Source organism: Lepidochelys kempii, chromosome 1 (assembly GCF_965140285.1).
Source record: "Lepidochelys kempii isolate rLepKem1 chromosome 1, rLepKem1.hap1, whole genome shotgun sequence".
Classification (NCBI taxonomy): domain Eukaryota; kingdom Metazoa; phylum Chordata; order Testudines; family Cheloniidae; genus Lepidochelys; species Lepidochelys kempii.
In genome coordinates, this window is record NC_136380.1 from 280,656,335 (window position 1) to 280,675,489 (window position 19,155).

Consider the following 19,155-nt stretch of genomic DNA (forward strand, 5'->3'; position numbering starts at 1 on the left):
TTGAACTATCAGTCTATTATATTTGTAAAACTGGACTGGAAATCTGGGTGGGAAGCTGAAGAGAGCACTGTGGTGTTTCTCAGACGGAATAAGGAATTGCAGAGGTGCGTGAATTTTTATTTTCACCTTTTTTTAAGAGCAATTATAATTTAAATCCACAAATGAAACTTGGCCACAATTTCGGATGAAGGTTCAGTTCTGATTTTATCTGAACTAGTTCTCCCATCCTTAAATTGTCTAAGGCCTTATAAGATCTGTCCTAGTTGAGCAATTTCTGTTGTTATAATGCTTACATTTGTATATAACACTTCTGGTTCCTTTTTCTCTTCCAAAGCTGTGCAAAAGCCAAACATAAAATGGGAGGAAAATGAAGCATTTCTAAAGTATTGTAAAATGAAACACACTTTAAAGGCAATTTATGTGTTCAAGTATCCTACTGCTTGTATGGGTTTTAGTGCAGGTGCTACAAAGGTTAATAGCTAGCCTGTCACTTCTGTTGTAGCAAAAGATTCTTTTAGCTAAGTCAGTGCTAGTTTCCATTTAAGGAAGAATGTCTGCTAGAGCCAATGGTATTTACTAACTGCGCCTGTGAAAACATTCCTTTATACCCTCATGCTCACTCAGCCTTCTGTTTTCCAAGTGACATTATTATAGGCTTTAGCCTGTAGTCGGAGAAATTAAAAGCACATTTTAATAACATGAGTAGCAGACTCCTCATCCAGACTCCTCCCCACCTCCTCCAAATGGATTTATTATAGTGCAGTTGTAGCAATAACTCTAAATGTTTTTACCTGAACCGTAAACTTTCTGGAAGTAACCTTCTTGGTCTGTCACTGGATGCTGAGAGAGTTTACCACAGAATAAAAGTGGTGGTAATAGCATTTTTATTTGCACCACCTGGGATTTGGAGTTTTAATTCATCTCATGGATGAACATCTTGTATTCATTTCCTCACCCACCCACCAATCTGAGTGAATGGCTTAAACTCAGAACCCCCTTACACACAGTAGAAAAGCAGATAAAGATGACCCTTATCCTTACTTCTCTTTGCCTTAGCAGTTGAGCCCCTGGCAAATAAAATACAGAATAACCCCCAATAGGATGCATGCATATAAAGACCATAATTTCAGTAGATAATACCTAGCTCTTAAGTTGTGCTTTTCATAAATAGATCTCAAAGCACTTTACAAAGGAAACTAGTATCATTATTCTTATTTTACAGATAGGAAACTACATGTAGTTGACTTTTTGCTTCATTATTAAATAAAATGTCTTATTACTAACAGTCACTAGGACCAAGCTGATATCTTGCTAAGTATGTGACCTGAAAGTACACAAACCGTAAAGAATCTGTTGTCCTAAAACAGCAGCCTCCCACAGGAATCTGAAATCTTGACCACAGAATATTGGACAGAGGACTTCCAATATTTTACAATTAAAGCATGGAATAGCCTGATGTTAAATCCCTAAACAACAAAAACAGCATCACTCCTTCAACAAACTGAAAAATACCTTGTTAGGCCTTGTCTACATGGGAAAGCTTTTTTTGCTATAACTAGTTTGTGTCCACATACAAGTTCTCTTTTTCTTTTATCTATTTATATCTGCCTGTTGACTTATCCCCCATTTAATTCACTTTGTATGCAACACTGTTCTATGCTAAAATGAATAATATTGGTAAAAGTTTTGTGTGGATGCATCCATATTTCAAATTAACTATACCACTTCAGGCAGTCCTCCCACTGCTATCCCACTCTGCAATGCTTCATATCAGGATCATCATCTCTATTTACCTGTGTGCCCTCCATTGCTCTGGGGTCATCTTGATTGGATGCCACCTTCCTGTTTAAAACTCTCAAGTGCACCCTTTGGGGCAAGTTCATATACCCAGAATGTGTTATAGGGCATGGCTGCTATGTTTCTGTATCATTCTATCTGGGAGTCCTGATTTCCTTTCTCTCTGGAGGAGGAGCATGTCCAGGCTATCTGAATAGGAGTCCAATGCAAAGATCTACAAACAGCTATCGGAACATATGAGGTTGAAGGGGCACTCCTGGGACAATACCTACAGCTGTGCCAAAGCTCTGATAGAATTATAAAAAAACTCCCTTATGGCTCTTCCCTCTCATACTACAAGTATGCTTTAGTCTTTCTCATCTTTAAAAACAACGACAACAACAAAAATGACTACTGACTACTGCCCCATCTCACTTCTTTCTTTGCTTTCTAAGGTCAATGAATGTGATGTTTATAATCACTGTCTGGAGTTCCTCTCCTTCACTTCTATCCTAGACCTTTTGCAATCCAGTTTCCGCCTCTTGCTCTCCACTGAAACTGCTCTTGCCATAGTCTCTAATGACTTATTCATAGCTAAAGTGCAGAACCACTACTCCATCCTCATCCTCCTTGACATGTCAACTGCCTTTGACACAATAGTCCATATTTTTCTTCTTGAAATCTTGTCCTCTCTTAGCTTCCTTCACTCTCTAATTTTGTTCTTCCTCCTATCCATTCAGTATTCTGCTGCAAAGATTTTTCCTACCTTGTCTCTTTGACCATGTCATTCCTCTTTGCATCCTTCCACTGGCTCCTCCTTCTCTATTGCATCAAATATAAACTGCTTGTCTTCACTTTCAAGAGACTTCACAGTTTATCCCCATCCTACCCGTCATCTCTCATTTGCTGTTCAGATGTTGCCTTCTGCCTCTCTTTGGCCCATGATGCTAGTCTCCATCACTCTGCTTAAATTTTCAAATAAGCACCAAAAGAAGATAATTCCACCTCTATGTAAGTAGTGTCCCTAACAGCTCAGAAACTTCTAATAATTCTGAAGAGACTGAGCAGACCAGAGTGCACATGCTTTCTGGGACTGTGTGGTGTATAAGTGCAGATAGAAAACTTGGATCCATCTACGAGAAACCTCCAGCATACATTTAGTGAAAAATCTGACTTTATAGTAGAACCGTGGTGGTGGTGGTGGGTTTTAGGAAACACCAATTTGTACAAATGACCGGTAATATGAAGCCAGTGGCACCCTTAATGCAAGTGTTGAAGAACAAATCAACATCTCTTCATATTCCAGGGCCTTCAGTGGTGCTTTGTGATTGCTTTGTGGTGATGTGAAGGATAAGGAGAAAGCGATGCAGTGCACCACCCTACTGCAGCTTATGCACTGTACCTACTGTAATTTTGAAATTTTATGAACTCTTCAATCCCATTAGTATTGGTCTCACATATAAGGTATTGGTTATTGCCTGTTGAGCGTCACTGCTTGTCAGTGTTCATGTCTGGCTTAAACAGTGTGACATGACCTGACTCCAACCCTTCAAGTGTGATAATGATTGCTGTAAACATTGAATGAGGTTCAGGTGGATAGCACCAGAAAACAGAGTATTAGCTCACTAAACCAGGGAATAGAAAATATGAAAGCCTCATACCAACTTTTAACAAATATTTTCAATGCAACTTGATATCAAGGTTGTATTGCAAATTGATGAAATTATTAGTTTACAAATGTAATAAAATATGCATTTCAAAACACACAGAATTGATAAACTCATTTGCTCAAACACTTCCCCCAACCATCCATCCCACCCACCCCATAACTCTTTAAGATGCCAGTCTCTAGTGTAATGGAAGGAAATAGAGTGCAATAAAAATCTACAAGTCTGCTTGTTTTAGAAGATGCCCGAAAATATTGTAGCAACTATTCTAGTCAGTCTGTTTTTTTCCAGTATGCATCTTTTTCAGAGTTCTCTTCTGGCACCTAAGGCAACGGTACATCATCTGTTTGGGCAGTGGTCCCCAATGTGGTGCCTGCGGGTTCCATGACGCTGGCCGGGGCATTTATGTGCGCCCGCCGTCAGGGCTGCCACTGAAATGCCGCCGATGAGCACTTCTGGCGGAGAAGCGTTGCCGCTGCCCTTGGATTTGCTCTTGGCCACGGAAAGGTTGGGGATCACTGCGTTTTGGGCTTATCTACATTAGGATTTTTTTTTCCAAATTCCCCACTGTTGCTTCCACCCAGCAGTTGCTTCAGCAGTGATACACACAAGGGTAGCACAAGTAAGAGCATTATTTTCACAGTAGTCCTCTAACTCTCTCTGAGCAGGGTGAGACTACATATTGGTAACATTGCACACAATCTTGAACTGTTTACATTTACTCCACCAAGCTGAACAGGAGGGAATTTTAGAAAAAATTGGTAGTATAGATACACTTGTCATAATGCTTTTCCCAAGAATACCATAAAAACATAAAACTATGGTCATTTTTGTGAATCTAATGGATGCTTTCTTCCCAGTTCTTTTAACATGAAACCTATTGTCTAGTGTAATGTTGCTTAACCTATATTGGGTTTGGGGGTCATCGAAAGTTTAAGCTGCCTGTTGGAACACATTGCTGAAAAACAAAAATCGGCAAAAACCTGTGAATGGGAGACCCCATACTTTCCTTCCCTTCTCTTCCTGCTGCTGCTACTGGTTTAATCCCTTTCTGCCACTCACCCACCCATTCGCTATCCATACAAGGCTCCTCCCTAGTAGAAGCATCACTTCAAGATCACATGGAACTGTGTAACACCAAGAATGGCAGCTTTGGGAATTGACTCCATGTCAAAATGTAATATTAGAGGTGTTCTTAACCCAAACTATCTATATCTGGGAATATTCCCATAGCACATGAATAAAACTGCAGCGTGGTCCATCTGCCCTCTCTTGCCTGGCTGCTTCTAAGCCTTGCTGGCTGTCAGGTGGGCAGGAGATACTAGCAGGGTGCTCCCTTAAATACTGTGCCCTGGGTGGCAGCCCAGCTCATCAACCCCTAAGGTCAGCCCTGTTGATGGTAAAGGAGCCCCCACCAGTGAGTCAAAGTACAACATTTTGGTAAAGAGATTGATGTTCCCAGTTGTGGGAAGGAGTACGGTGCTCGGGATTTCTACCAGTGTGATATCTTGGGGCAGTTCCAGCTTAAGTATCAGCCTTTAGCATGTACATGTCTACTAAACTGAAGCGCCAACCCCTCTATTTGCTGGAGGGAGGCAGAGCTTTGTCTCTTATTGCTGAAGCCTCCTGGCTGATGTGAGAAAAGGGAGCTTTGGCCACTATTCTTCCGATCTTTCCCTTTTTTTGTAGGGGGTGGCAGGGATGTTTTTCTTTGGATAACAGTGCCTGCAGCTACTCATTTTGTAGCTTCTCCAAGCAGCAGCATGTAACTTACATAATTATTTAATTTTATTTTTACACATGATGCTCTGAAGAGCAGCAGTGAAACTGATTGCAAAACTTGTATTACTGTGACAATCAGTTTGAAAAGATTCATGTAAAATGTGGCTTATAACCACCAGAAGCTTGAGGTTCCCCACAGGGAGTCCTGCTCTTATTTCCACCCCAAGGGACATGTGTCCTTCTTTTTTTGTTTTTTGTTTTGAACCCTTGTATTTCTTTCCAAATGAGGCATCACAGTCAACCCCAAAGCATCCCACCATGCAGTATGTAACCAACTGTGGGCCACCTGCTTTTCACGACCCAGTGCTGCATTCAGATGTTCTTTGATACCAAAGATTTCTGCCTTTAATCGGTCTCTTGAAAATCCATGCTTATGATCATGACCGATATAGATGCTGAAATGCTCTACTTGGATGTGGTTACCTTCTGCACTTCTGAAAGTTCCTTCCTTGAGTTCAGATGTTTGAAGCCCCTGCTTGGGACACTCATGTTTATTTTATGTGGGCAGTAAAAAGCTTTTTTTATGCTAGACAAGCGGCTAATCCTAATGTCACTGTTTACCTTTTCAATAAAATAATTTCTAGATTATAGACTGAAAGACTAAGTGAATTGAGTGTATAATACCTGTCCTTTTGTCCAGCATAGTCACTGCTTGCTAGTATTTAACCTATTACATGGAAAGCACTTAGATATGTGGTGTACAAAAAGCCCTGTATAAGATCCATAAATTTCACACCACTCATAGGTTATTAAAACCTGTTAAGCAGGTTCCTGGGAAGAGTGTTGAAGCCATTAAAGAGTCTTGTAAAGCTCCTAAATAGGCAGAATTTGAACATTTGATTCTTGCTTGAACACGGTTTGCTTACCTTGTAGTCACCATTCTTTGGCCTAAACAATTCTATAATGCTGATGTTCTGTTAAACATCTGGAACATTCCACACGTGAGATGGTTGTGTCTGTGTCTGTAGACTAGCTAATTCTGCAAAGCTGTTAGGTTCTTTCCATACGAAGAATTCTGTAAAAATGCAAAGAAATTGCTACAAGTTCATCTAAATCAGCGTTTCCTAAACTGTGTTCCGCGCAACACTGGTGTTCTGCACGATGTGAATAGGGTGTTCCGTGAAAGAATCTAGCATTTAATTTTGACTCTTGCACTTGATTTTTGTACTACTTTATATGCGCTTTCCAGTTAGAAATTTAGTTCAAGTTATTTTAAATTTGTATTTTGCTTTGTTTTATAAAATGAAATATATCTGAGCATAAATAACACAATTTTTTATTTGAAAACCAGACAACTACAAAGTAATACGTGTTCCATGGCCAAAAAAGTCTGGGAAATGCTGATCTAAATATTTCAGGAATTGCCAAAAAGATATGAAGTATATATGTGGCGGCTCCACCTCCTTTGAAGGTTTTTGGGGAAAGGTACTATATCCCCAAATGGTATTAGAATTTTTTTCTCTAACCAATTTCTGTACAATCCTATCTGTCTTGCCTCCTAAATGGTAAAGTTATCTTTGTTATAACATATAGTATTCATGACTGGGAAGTGAAAAGCAGTTTCAAAATAAGCAGTGTTGCTTGATTTCTGCAATTTCATTATTTGCTCATGTGTGTTCAAATGTGATGTTCAGTGTAAACTGATCTAGTTAGAGACTTTTCTTCCATTAGAACACCATTTTCAGTTACGGGAAAAAACATAATCTCTAATTGTTTTTTAGTCACTTCCACTAAAGTTTGTGTACAGCTGTGATTCATTTAAAATGTTTTCTTTCTATTAAGTCAAATTCAGCTGCAAACTGGCAGTGGGCTGGGAGTGCAGGACTATATTCGTGGCTGTTTTCAAGTGAATTGATGAGGAATGATGAGGAAAACATCCTGCTTTTATTTTCCACAGTAGAGGTTTATAGACAAACTGTTTATCCTACAGCATCAAATATTTATTGAAATGCTAGAAAACCTTAGGAATTTTTGTGGATTGTTTGTATTAAGATCAGATGTGCAAATGTCACACTGAATATCTGCTGTACCAGAACACAAGTGATTTGAATGGAAAATACTTTTTTTGTTAAGAGATTTGAAATCCCTTGCATCAAGCAGCAAAATTAAAAAAGCAAGAAAAGTATGATGTCAGCATCACACCTCTGTGGTTCAGTACAGTACTCTGATACTGCTGACAGAGACATGAATTCTTGTATTTGTTGTGCTTAATGATGTGAAACCATTTTATAAAGCAAAGCAAACTATTTCAGAGAAGAATGGAATGCAAGGCAGAACAACACTCCGATTGACTGAAATGTCCTAATGGTCTAGATAATTGCAGCAGTAAGATAATAATATGGTTATTAAAACAGCCTCAGACTGTGATAAGATTTTGTATATTTCTAACTTTAAGTAATACCTTCTTAATTAAATCTACCACTTAAAGTCAAGAAAAGTCTCAAGTTTTATCACATATGATATTTTACTTCCAAAACTTAGAACCATGGCCACTAGAACTGAAAGCTAAGACTAGCTCTTCATAAATATTTTTGAAAATTTTAGGGTAAACATCTTGTGTTTAGTATAGTTCTAAATATTAAATCTATGTTAGCACATCAGTATGTTTTCAGCTAGTGTATTTTTTTCTTGAGAATGGGCCAGACTGTGGCAGGTTGTCCATTTCAGAGAGAGATTAACAATCCTTGTCAAGGCTTCATTAGCTGTAAGGAACCATGAGGAGCAGATGATCCGTTTCACAGGTGGATCTCAGCAAACTTCTCCTAGTGCATCTATAAGCAGTCAAAGGCACCACAGCATTTTGTGGCTCTACACCGCTCACAGTTGCCTTAGCATGAGCTGGTCTGTGGGTTCTGCACCATGTTTTAGTTGGGTAGGGAGGCAATCCATCCTCCCCCCCGTCCCCCCCCATGCTGTTCCAGTTTCAGGCTTTACATAGCTGCTCTCCTGTCAGGGAGTGAGCCTGATACTACACAGTTCAGTTGCAATCTCATTTGGAGTATTTGTGTGTAATGCAGTTTGACAATATTGATTTATTGTCACTATTGTGTGTCCTTTGAGCTCATGGGAATGGTGATGGGGGTGGAGGAGATGCACTGCTCCATGTGCTGCTAACTTAATAATTTTTTTTCTAAAACGTTGAGGGTGGGAAACCCATACCAATCTCAATGTTAATGTCCAAAACTGCTAAGGGTATTTTCAATACAATTGTTAGTAACAAGTAGATAATCCTTGCACTGAAGAGCTAATGATATTTGATGGGGGGGGGGGGGAAATGTTTCATCTCACTACGATTGCTACAAAATCTGAATTAGGTGTATTTGAGATGAAGATGAAGCAGAGGAGGAAGAGGTTTTTTTCTGATTAAAATAGCAATTTGACAGTTTTTTTTCTATGTACATTTTGTGTAAATTCAGATAACCTTTTAAAAATTTAAAGAATTTATTTGAAATTATTATTGCTTTGTTTGTTTTTTATAACTTTAAGGTTTATTAAGATAGCTTTCCTCACTCTAATCTCAAACTATCTCAAAGTTGAAAACTTCTTTCCTTTGAGGTTTTCCAGGATTTTCACTTTATTAATTGAATATTTTGAAACGTGGGGGCAGAATCTGCACTGAGTTTTAGTCTTCGTTAATTTATTTTTTCCAGTAAAGTATCATACATCCACTGTGTGACACTAATCTTCATTTCATTTGAGAAATCCTATATCAGGTCAATAGTTATTTTTGTAGAAGTCTGGCTTTATAAGAACTAAAGATGAATTCTTTTCTCTTTTTGCTTTCAATTGTTTGGGTTTGTTTTGTTTTATTTAAAGTCTTGTGTTCCATCAGAATGAATTATTAGGAAAATGGCTGGTCTTCAGCTTCTAGTGCTATAGCCTATAGCATTTGCCATGTTATAAATGCTAGTATATTCTGTCTTTAAGAGGAGAACCTCTCATTACTAAGGCTATGTTTTAGTCATGGGTATTTTTAGTAAAAGTCATGGGCAGTAAACAAAAATTCACAGCCTGTGACCTGTCCATGACTTTTACTCCTAACTAAAACTTGGGTGGGGGGACTGTGGCTGCTGGAGGAGGGTGGCCTGGGACCCCTGCTGGGGCGGGGGGCAGGAGTTGGTGGGGCTGGCAGGCTCCCTACCTGGGACCGAAAGGCATGTCCCTGAAGCTCCTAGGGGGAAGGGTGGCCAGGGGAGCTCCGCGTGCTGCTCCTGCCACAAGCTCCAGTTCCAGCAGCTCTCACTGGCTGGGAAGCGCAGCCAGTGAGAAATTAGGAGCTGCAGGGACATGCTGGTGAAAGCAAGGAAGCATGCCCAAGTAAGTGCCACTCAGCACCCAAACCCTGAGCCCCCTTCCACATATCCAAACTGCTGCTGCTGGCCCAGGGGCTGCCTGGCTCGGGCAGCTCCTGAACCAGCACTGACAGCTGCAGAAGTCATGACGGTGACGGAAAGTCACAATCTGTGACACAGCAGCCTTACTCATTAGTACTAATTAGACAAGATGAGTGAGGTAATCTTTTATTCTATGAGTGAAAAAGACAAGCTTTTGAGCTACACAAACTACTGCAAACAGAAGCAGACCACTAGATTGGTTTAATGTTAAGAGTGCAACTGAAATGACAAAAGCATGGAAACGTAGAATTAAGGCAGAACATTCAGATTGACATTCCAGTCTTAACAAATGCTGCTGTGCCAAAAAGAAGGTCCAGTGGTATGTGTTGAAGTGTCAGTCTGGTTTTTCTATTTTAACTCTACATTTCCTCTCATTTCCTTTGTTGGGCTTATACAGGCCTACAAATGTTGCTGAAGACAATTGGGAGTTTTTTGGGGGGGAACTGACTTTTTCTTAACTACAGTAACTCTTCACTTAAAGTCATCCCAGTTAACTTTGTTATGTTGCTGATCAGTTAGGGAACATGCTCATTTAAAGTTGTACAATGCTCCCTTATAATGTTTGGCAGCTGCCTGCTTTGTCCCCTGCTTGCAGGAAGAGCAGACCATTGCAGCTAGCTGGTGGGGGCTTGGAAGCAGGGTGGAACGGTAGCCCCCCATCAGCTCCCCAGCATGTTATCAATTGCTGGCAGTTCAGCTGTCCCTCCCCCACTGCCATGTGCTGCTCCTGCTCTCTGCCTTGGAGCTGGTACCAGGAACCTCCTGCTTGCTGATTGGGGGAGTGGGGAAGAGGGGGAGCTAATGTCAGGGTGTCTCCCTCTCCCTACTCCTTGCCCTCCCCCTCCTCCCCCCCGCTTACCCCTTCTCCATATAGAGCAGGGGGAGACACAACAGGGCTCAGGATCAAGAGAGCTGGCCGCAGCTGCTGTCTCAGCTTCCTGATCTTTTTAAAGGCAATGTACTTAGAATGGTGTCCGCATACTTAAAGGGGCAATGGGCATCTCTCTCTCCCCCACACACAGGGTGTGTCTCTGTCTGCCATGCTGTCTCCTCTCCCTCCATTCATGCTGCCTTGTAGAGTGTGAGGCTACATTAACAACAAGGTGTTAACCCTTGAGGGCTCAGCTGAGTTCTAGTTCATCATTTAGCAGTAAGGCATTCCCTGGGAAATATCCCACCCTCTAACTTCACCACCTCAACCAAGCTTCACAGTTATCCTTGCTGTGTCTAGAAATAAATTTTGTTTAAAACTTAAATAATATAGTGTTTTTGTCTGGTGGAAAAAAATTTCCATGGAACCTAACCCCCCCATTTACATTGATTCTTATGGGGAAATCGGATTTGCTTAATGTTTCGCTTAAAGTCACATTTTTCAGGAACATAACTACAATGTTAAGGAGGGGTTACTGTACTATTTAAGAAAAAAAATCTTAGTTTCCCAGACTTGATCCCTATATTTAAACTATTATAGCTTGACCAATATTGAATCAAAAAGCCATGTTAATTTAAACAAAATACATAAATCTTGAACTAATCTTTGAAAATATTAATACTAATATATAAACTTCATAGATTGCTTCAGTTTTTGTTTGCATAGATATCCAAAATGTAATACAGCTTTTTTTACAGTTGTCTGTTTTGTTTTTAGAGTCTAGATGAATATGATGATGATGAAACAGGACAGAAGGAACGAAAGAGGGAAGATGCTATCACGCAACAGAATACAATGCAGAATGAATCTGCCAGTGCAGACCCGGGTGGCTCATACCTAACACAGGTGAGAACGTAAAATTTTGTTCCGTTTAAAATGTAATTCAGTTGCTAATTCCAGACTTAAATTTGGTTAATCTCATGTTTCTGACTCCTGTTTCAACGCCAACCAAGGCAGTAAACTATTTTGTAAGCGGGAACAAGTTATCAAAACTGGTAGTCCATTGTATTACTTAAAATGTACATTGATTTAGTCATCCTTCATTTTTATCACATTTAAAATGCTCATTAATTGTATTTGTCTTGTTACATTGTTGCCTGATTTTCTTTTGTAAGAAAAGGTATATAAGTAGGGCCCTACCAAATTCACGGTCCATTTTAGTCAATTCCACGGTCATAGGATTTTAAAAATAATAAATTTCATTATTTCAGCTATTTAAATATGAAATTTCATGGTGTTGTAATTGTAAGGGTCCCGACCCAAAAAGGAATTGTGTGGGGGAGGGATTGCAGTACTGCTACCCTTACTTCTGCGCTGCTGCTGGAGGGGTGCTGCCTTTAGAGCTGGGCTTCCAGCTAGTAGCTGCTGCTTTCTGGCTGCCCAGCTGTGAAGTCAGCGCAGAAATAAGGGTGGTAATACCATGACCCCCCCCCCAAAATAACCTTTAAACCCTCCCCCCCCCACCCTCACCCCCCGCAACTTCCTTTTGGGTCACAACTCCCAATCTGAGAAATGGTGGTCTCCCCCATCAAATCTGTATCGTGTAGGGTAAAAGCACACAAAAGACGAGCTCTGCACCCACCGGCAGCTTCCCGGCCAACCCTCCCACCCCAGCTCAGCTGCGTCTCTGCTCCATCTCCTTCCCTGAGCGCGCTGTGTCTCCGCTTTTCCCCTAGCTCCCAGCGCTTGCACCGTGAAACAGCTACGGGGGAGGAGGGGGAATGCGGTGTGCTCGGGGGAGGAGGCGGGGCTGGGGCGGGGATTTGGGGAGAGGTCCAATGGGGGCGGAGTTGGGGCGGGGACTTTAAGGAAGGGGTTGGAATGGGGATAGGGCTGGGGGGCAGGGGCTGTGCTAGCACCCACCGGCACCAGGGAAAGTTGGCGCCTATGGCTTGTCTAGCATCACATAGGAGCTCTCTGTGGCAGATGCAGGGATAGAATTCAGTTCTCCAGGGTATCATTCAACTGCCTTAACCATGAGCTCATCTTTTCGCTTCCTTCAATCCCTTGCCTCTTTCACTGCCTTCCAACTTGTGCAACAAATGAGGCAAGGGTTCTACAGATGAGTCCGCTTCACTACATAATCCTTATTTATCCCCCGAGCAAGTCCATTCCATGTACTGAATGAGGCAGCGATCCAATTTTCTTGTCCCTTTCTGTTCTCCTCCCAGGTGCATTGTCCTAGTTTCTTGTCCAGCCGGTCACAGTTTTATGGAATAGGTCTTGTCGAACAAACCTGATTTCATTTTTAAGGAGGTTAGAGGTTTGGTTGATAAAGGTAACTGCATAGATGTACTCGTCCTAGACTCCTGTAGGGAGCTTAGTGTGGTTAGTATGGTGCAACATGAATTATTCACTGTGAGGGTAGGCCTACATTAAGGATCAGTGTTAAACCCATTACTGTTTGTGATTTGGAATGGACACCTTTATGCAGGAAATTAGGGGGGAGACTTTGTGAAGCAAGCTTTTTTGTCAATGACATTATTGTCGATTATGCCACAAAGATAAATACAAACTGGAAATGGACCTAGTACTATGGAAGGGGTGTATTAGATGATTTGTAAGCCATTTTCTTCTGACAAGACCGAATACATACTTCTTTGAGAGGGACAATGAGAAGCCAATTAAACTAGTGGTATAGAGTTAGTCTGTGTGACGTTGCACTCTATATGATTTTATGAAAATATGCTAATGAGTATGAATATAATGTAACTGGAATATGCTTCATGCAAAAGGTTTCTTGTAAGGGAACATTATAAATCTTTTATAATCTACTGAGTGTGGTCATCCAATTTGTATAAATGTATCATTCTTGTATCTGAAACTAGAAAGATAAAATATAACTCTGAGGTCCTATTGTAATTATGCGAAGTGTGGGCCATTAATAGTGTCTTGGAATCTTGATGGCTCCCATTAACCAGGGCAATTGGTTGCAAATGGTTCTGTTTACTTGTAAGTCTTCATGTATACATGTGTGCTGGCAAGTGGGTAATGAAGTCTTACAGTGACATTTGATCATGTCACCTGAACTGGAATCCATCTTTAACCTGGTGCTTTTCCATTTAGAAGGAGGGGTGGGAACCCAGAGAGGGACAAAGGATTCCCACCTTGTGCAAAGATATATAAGGGGGTGGAACAGAACAAAGAGGGCTGCAGTCATGAGAAATCCCCTACCTACTACCTGAGCTGGAACAAGGACTGTACTAGGGGAAAGGATTGGGTCCAGACTAGAAAGGAGTCTAGTCTGTGAAAGAAGCTTATTGGAACATCTCTGAGGGTGAGATTTACCTGCATTCAGTTTCTTAAATGTATTGGGCTCAGACTTGTGTGTTTATTTTGCTTGGCAATTTACTTCTGTCTGTTATTACTTGGAATCACTTCAATTTCTACTTTTTATATGTAATAAAATCACTTTTTTGTTTATTAATTAACCCAGAGTAAGCGATTAATACCTGGGGAAGCAAATAGCTGTGCATATCTCTCTATCAGTGTAATAGAGGGCGGACAATATGAGTTTACCTTGTATAAGCTTTATACAGAGTAAAATTGATTTATTTGGGGTTTGGATCCCATTGGGAGCTGGGTATCTGGGTGCTAGAGACAGGAGCACCTTCTAAGCCATTTTCAGTTAAGTCCGCAGCTTTTGGGGGACGTGGTTCAGACCTGGGTCTGTTTTTTTTTTTTTTTTTTTTTTTTTTCAGCAGGCTAGCTTGTCTGGCTCAAGACAGGGTACTGAAGTCCCAAGCTAACAGGGAAAACTGGCTCAGAGGTAGTCTCAGCATATCAGATGGCAGTCCCAAGAGGGTTTCTGTGACCCAATCCGTCACACACTGTGCAACAATTTAAATTCATTAGTTCAGTGTTGAGCCATGATGGGAATATGAATGCAGATGTTAGGAGCTTCATGAAGAGTGATTGGTGTAAGTCCAGGGAGTTAATGGGAATTGTCTGTGATAAGAATATGCCAGGTAGACTACCAAGCAAAACATTAAGAATACTGTTAGTCCAGACATGACATGAGAGTCTGAATGTTGGCCAATGAGGAGGAGAGAATTACTGCTTCACACTGCCAAAATGAGAATGCCAGGTGCTTGCTGGGTTAGACTAGAGGTGGTGGTCTACACAGTGAAATCATATGAGCCTTGCAACAGGTAGCCTCCATAGCCGAAAAGCTGAGGGAGTATTGGCTGAGATTAATATGTGATGACAAGATGTGGGATATGTTCGTCAGGGAGTACAAGAGAGTAATAATCACAGGATGATGACCACAAGGAAGTCCTAGGAAAAAAAGTGGGTCGAGATGCTGAAGGAAAACCTGAGGAAGGTTGCTGTCAGCTTGGAAGAAACACTTGACAAGAATGGTTGGAGGCGGAGAACAAGAGCCACTGACCCAGACTGACGGGGTAAGGTGAAGAAGCAGCACTGTAGTACATTCAGATTGCTTTAAAAGAAAAAAGCCCGAAATGATATCCATGAAATACATATTAAATAGATGAAGAACTAGCTAACCCGCAGACTTCGAAAAAGTAGTTGTTGACAGGGAGTCATCGAATGGGGGTATTCCCAGTGGGGTTCTTCAAGGATTAGTACTGATCCCAATACTATTCAGTGTCTTCAATGATTTGGAAGCAAATATAAAATCACTGGTGAATAAATTTGCAGATGACACACAAATTGGCAGAGTAATTTAATAAGTCATACAAAGCAATCCGGATTGTTTGGTAATATGAACCTGCCCATTTGAACAAAATGAGTTTTTAATACTGCCAAATGCAAACTTTCATACATCTAGGAACAAGAATTGAAACCCCGACCTGCAGAATGTCGGACTGTATCTTGGAAAGCAGTGATTCTGAAAAAGATTTTGAGGGTCCTAGTGAACAAACAACTGAACATGAACTTCCAGTGTGACACTGTGACTGAAATAGCTAATGTGATCCATGGATGTGTAGACAGGGAAGTAGTCGGTAGGAATAAGGAGGAGGAGATGATGATGATCTCTGTATACAGCACTGGTGCGGCTGATACTGGAATACTGCATTTGGGCGTGGTGGTAACATTTTAAAAATGTTGCAAATTTGGAGATGGGCCAGAAAAGCACCACTAAGCTAATTTGAGAGCTAGAAAAATGCCTTATAGTGAAAGACTTGGCGCTCAGTCTGTTTTAATTTATAAAAAAGAAGATTGAAAAATGAGTTGATTGTGGTGTATAAGTGCATTCATAGAATCATAGAATATCAGGGTTGGAAGGGACCTCAGGAGGTCATCTAGTCCAACCCTCTGCTCAAAAGCAGGACCCATCCCCAATTAAATCATCCCAGCCAGGGCTTTGTCAAGCCTGACCTTAAAAACTTCTTAAGAAGGAGATTCCACCACCTCCCTAGGCAACGCATTCCAGTGTTTCACCACCCTCCTAGTGAAAAAGTTTTTCCTAATATCCAACCTAAACCTCCCCCACTGCAACTTGAGACCATTACTCCTTGTCCTGTCCTCTTCCACCACTGAGAATAGTCTAGAACCATCCTCTCTGGAACCACCTCTCAGGTAGTTGAAAGCAGCTATCAAATCCCCTCTCATTCTTCTCTTCCGCAGACTGAACAATCCCAGTTCCCTCAGCCTCTCCTCATAAGTCATGTGTTCCAGACCCCTAATCATTTTTGTTGCCCTTCGCTGGACTCTCTCCAATTTATCCACATCCTTCTTGTAGTGTGGGGCCCAAAACTGGACACAGTACTCCAGATGAGGCTTCACCAATGTCGAATAGAGGGGGACGATCACATCCCTCGATCTGCTCGCTATGCCCCTACTTATACATCCCAAAATGCCATTGGCCTTCTTGGCAACAAGGGCACACTGCTGACTCATATCCAGCTTCTCGTCCACTGTCACCCCTAGGTCCTTTTCTGCAGAACTGCTGCCTAGCCATTCGGTCCCTAGTCTGTAGCTGTGCATTGGGTTCTTCCGTCCTAAGTGCAGGACCCTGCACTTATCCTTATTGAACCTCATCAGATTTCTTTTGGCCCAATCCTCCAGTTTGTCTAGGTCCCTCTGTATCCATCCCTGCCCTCCAGCATATCTACCACTCCTCCCAGTTTAGTATCATCCGCAAATTTGCTGAGAGTGCAATCCACACCATCCTCCAGATCATTTATGAAGATATTGAACAAAACCAGCCCCAGGACCGACCCCTGGGGCACTCCACTTGACACCGGCTGCCAACTAGACATGGAGCCATTGATCACTACCCGTTGAGCCCGACAATCTAGCCAACTTTCTACCCACCTTATAGTGCATTCATCCAGCCCATACTTCTTTAACTTGCTGACAAAAATACTGTGGGAGACAGTGTCAAAAGCTTTGCTAAAGTCAAGATACAATACATCCACTGCTTTCCCTTCATCCACAGAACCAGTAATCTCATCATGAAAGGCGATTAGATTAGTCAGGTATGACCTTCCCTTGGTGAATCCATGCTGACTGTTCCTGATCACTTTCCTCTCATGTAAGTGCTTCAGGATTGATTCTTTGAGGACCTGCTCCATGATTTTTCCGGGGACTGAAGTAAGGCTCACTGGCCTGTAGTTCCCAGGATCCTCCTTCTTCCCTTTTTTAAAGATTGGCACTACATTAGCCTTTTTCCAGTCATCCGGGACTTCCCCCGTTCGCCACGAGTTTTCAAAGATAATGGCCAATGGCTCTGCAATCATAGCCGCCAATTCCTTTAGCACTCTCGGATGCAACTCGTCCGGCCCCATGGACTTGTGCACATCCAGCTTTTCTAAATAGTCCCTAACCACCTCTTTCTCCACAGAGGACTGGCCATCTATTCCCCATGTTGTGATGCCCAGCGCAGCAGTCTGGGAGCTGACCTTGTTCGTGAAGACAGAGGCAAAAAAAGCATTGAGTACATTAGCTTTTTCCACATTCTCTGTCACTTGGTTGCCTCCCTCATTCATTAAGGGGCCCACACTTTCCTTGGCTTTCTTCTTGTTGCCAACATACCTGAAGAAACCCTTCTTGTTACTCTTAACATCTCTCGCTAGCTGCAGCTCCAGGTGCGATTTGGCCCTCCTAATTCAAAATACTAGAAATTTAAAGTGCTCTTTAATCTAGTGGAAAAAATCATAACGGCTGAAGTCATAGCCAGACAACTTGAAATTGGAAATAAGGCACACTTTTAACAGTGATGTTTGTTTGTTAATTACTGGAACAAGCTACCAACGAAAGTGGTGGACTCTGCAGCTCTTGGGTATCTTAAATTCAAGACTGAATGCCTTTCTGGAAAACATGCTTTAGTCAAACACAAGTTATTGAGCTAAATACAGGGGTAATTGTGTAAAATTTAATGGTCTGCGATGTACAGGAGGCTAAACTAAATGATCTTGGGTTTCCTTCTAGCCTTAAAGTTTGATTATTTATTTGTATTGCAGAAGTGGCTAGGAACCCCAGTCATGAACTGTACAAGATTTGTACAAGACTTATGCTCCAAAGATCTTGCAATCGAAATATAAGGTGAAACAGGTGGATACAGAGAGATGGGGGCACCAAGATACAGCAGGACACTTGCAGCCTGACTCTTTTCTGGCAGTCATGGACCGAAATGTACACCAGACTTCTACTGCAGTACTTAAAAGTCGTTTTTCCAGAAGCTGCCAAAGGTGTGCCTATAGCCATTAAAAGGAGGAAGCATTGAGCCAGTTGGAGACTAGGCATCAGACTTTACAAAAGAAATCCATTAAATTCAAGTGAAAGCTAATGGGTTTACAAAATTAGAATATTTTATTAAATGACCATGTTGAAAACAGAAATGCCCATCAAACATGCAAATAGCAAAAGCTGCCAATTTATCAAAACTGGGGAACCGTAGATTGCATCTGTCTTAGATGCCATTAACTTATGTTGGAATCTGCTACTGAGAGTCAAGTTGAAACAATTCCGAGTAACGCAATCAGCCTGTGTATTCCTGACCATATCTGCAGATGTTCAGGAGGGCCAGTACTTCTCAGTGCAACTGGATAAAACTACAGATGTGGAGTCTTCTGCTCAACTTCTAACATTTGTGCAATCTGAGTTGGAAGAATCCATACAGAAATTTTGCTGTCCACTGACCGGACCTGCTGCCCAAAACGGGGAGAGAGCGGGGTATCTTTTAATCTTTCCAACAGCTAACTCTCTTGTAGCTTGGTTGGATTTGTCATTGAACAGGTGTCTGCACAGATGATGCCCAGGCTATGATAGGGAAAGCAAAGGGGCCATCCATTCTATTGAACAGCTTTAGCAGTAGAGATGACAATGGAACTGCAAAAGATACTTAATGAGACTGTAAAATTTGTGAAATGTATTAAACGTAAACCCACAAACTCATGTCTCCTCTCTTTTCTGCAAAGAAATGGGCTGTCAGCATTGGAAACTTCTTTTCCACATAGAAGTTTATTGGCCCTTGTGTAACAAAGTTTTGAATCTCTTGTTCAAGCTCAGATTAGATGCGAGGATTTTCTGTGCTGAATGTGGTTCTGCCCTTGCTGAATATCTCATAGTTCAGCTTGGGCTTGCTCTGAATGCTTCTCTCCAGGGGCAAAACATGATATGCATTCTCTTCCTCGGC

General features: G+C 41.5%; 1 protein-coding gene across 3 annotated transcripts in view; it reads left to right on the forward strand.

Moving 5' to 3' along the window:
• The window catches only part of PAWR (pro-apoptotic WT1 regulator), a 141,253-nt gene that overhangs the window by 70,857 nt on the left and 51,241 nt on the right, over positions 1–19,155 (forward strand). For all 3 annotated transcript variants that reach the window (XM_073327682.1, XM_073327680.1, XM_073327681.2), the window contains exon 3: positions 11,268–11,396. In XM_073327682.1, coding sequence (XP_073183783.1) covers positions 11,268–11,396 — 129 coding nt within the window. The remainder of the gene's footprint in view (positions 1–11,267; positions 11,397–19,155) is intronic.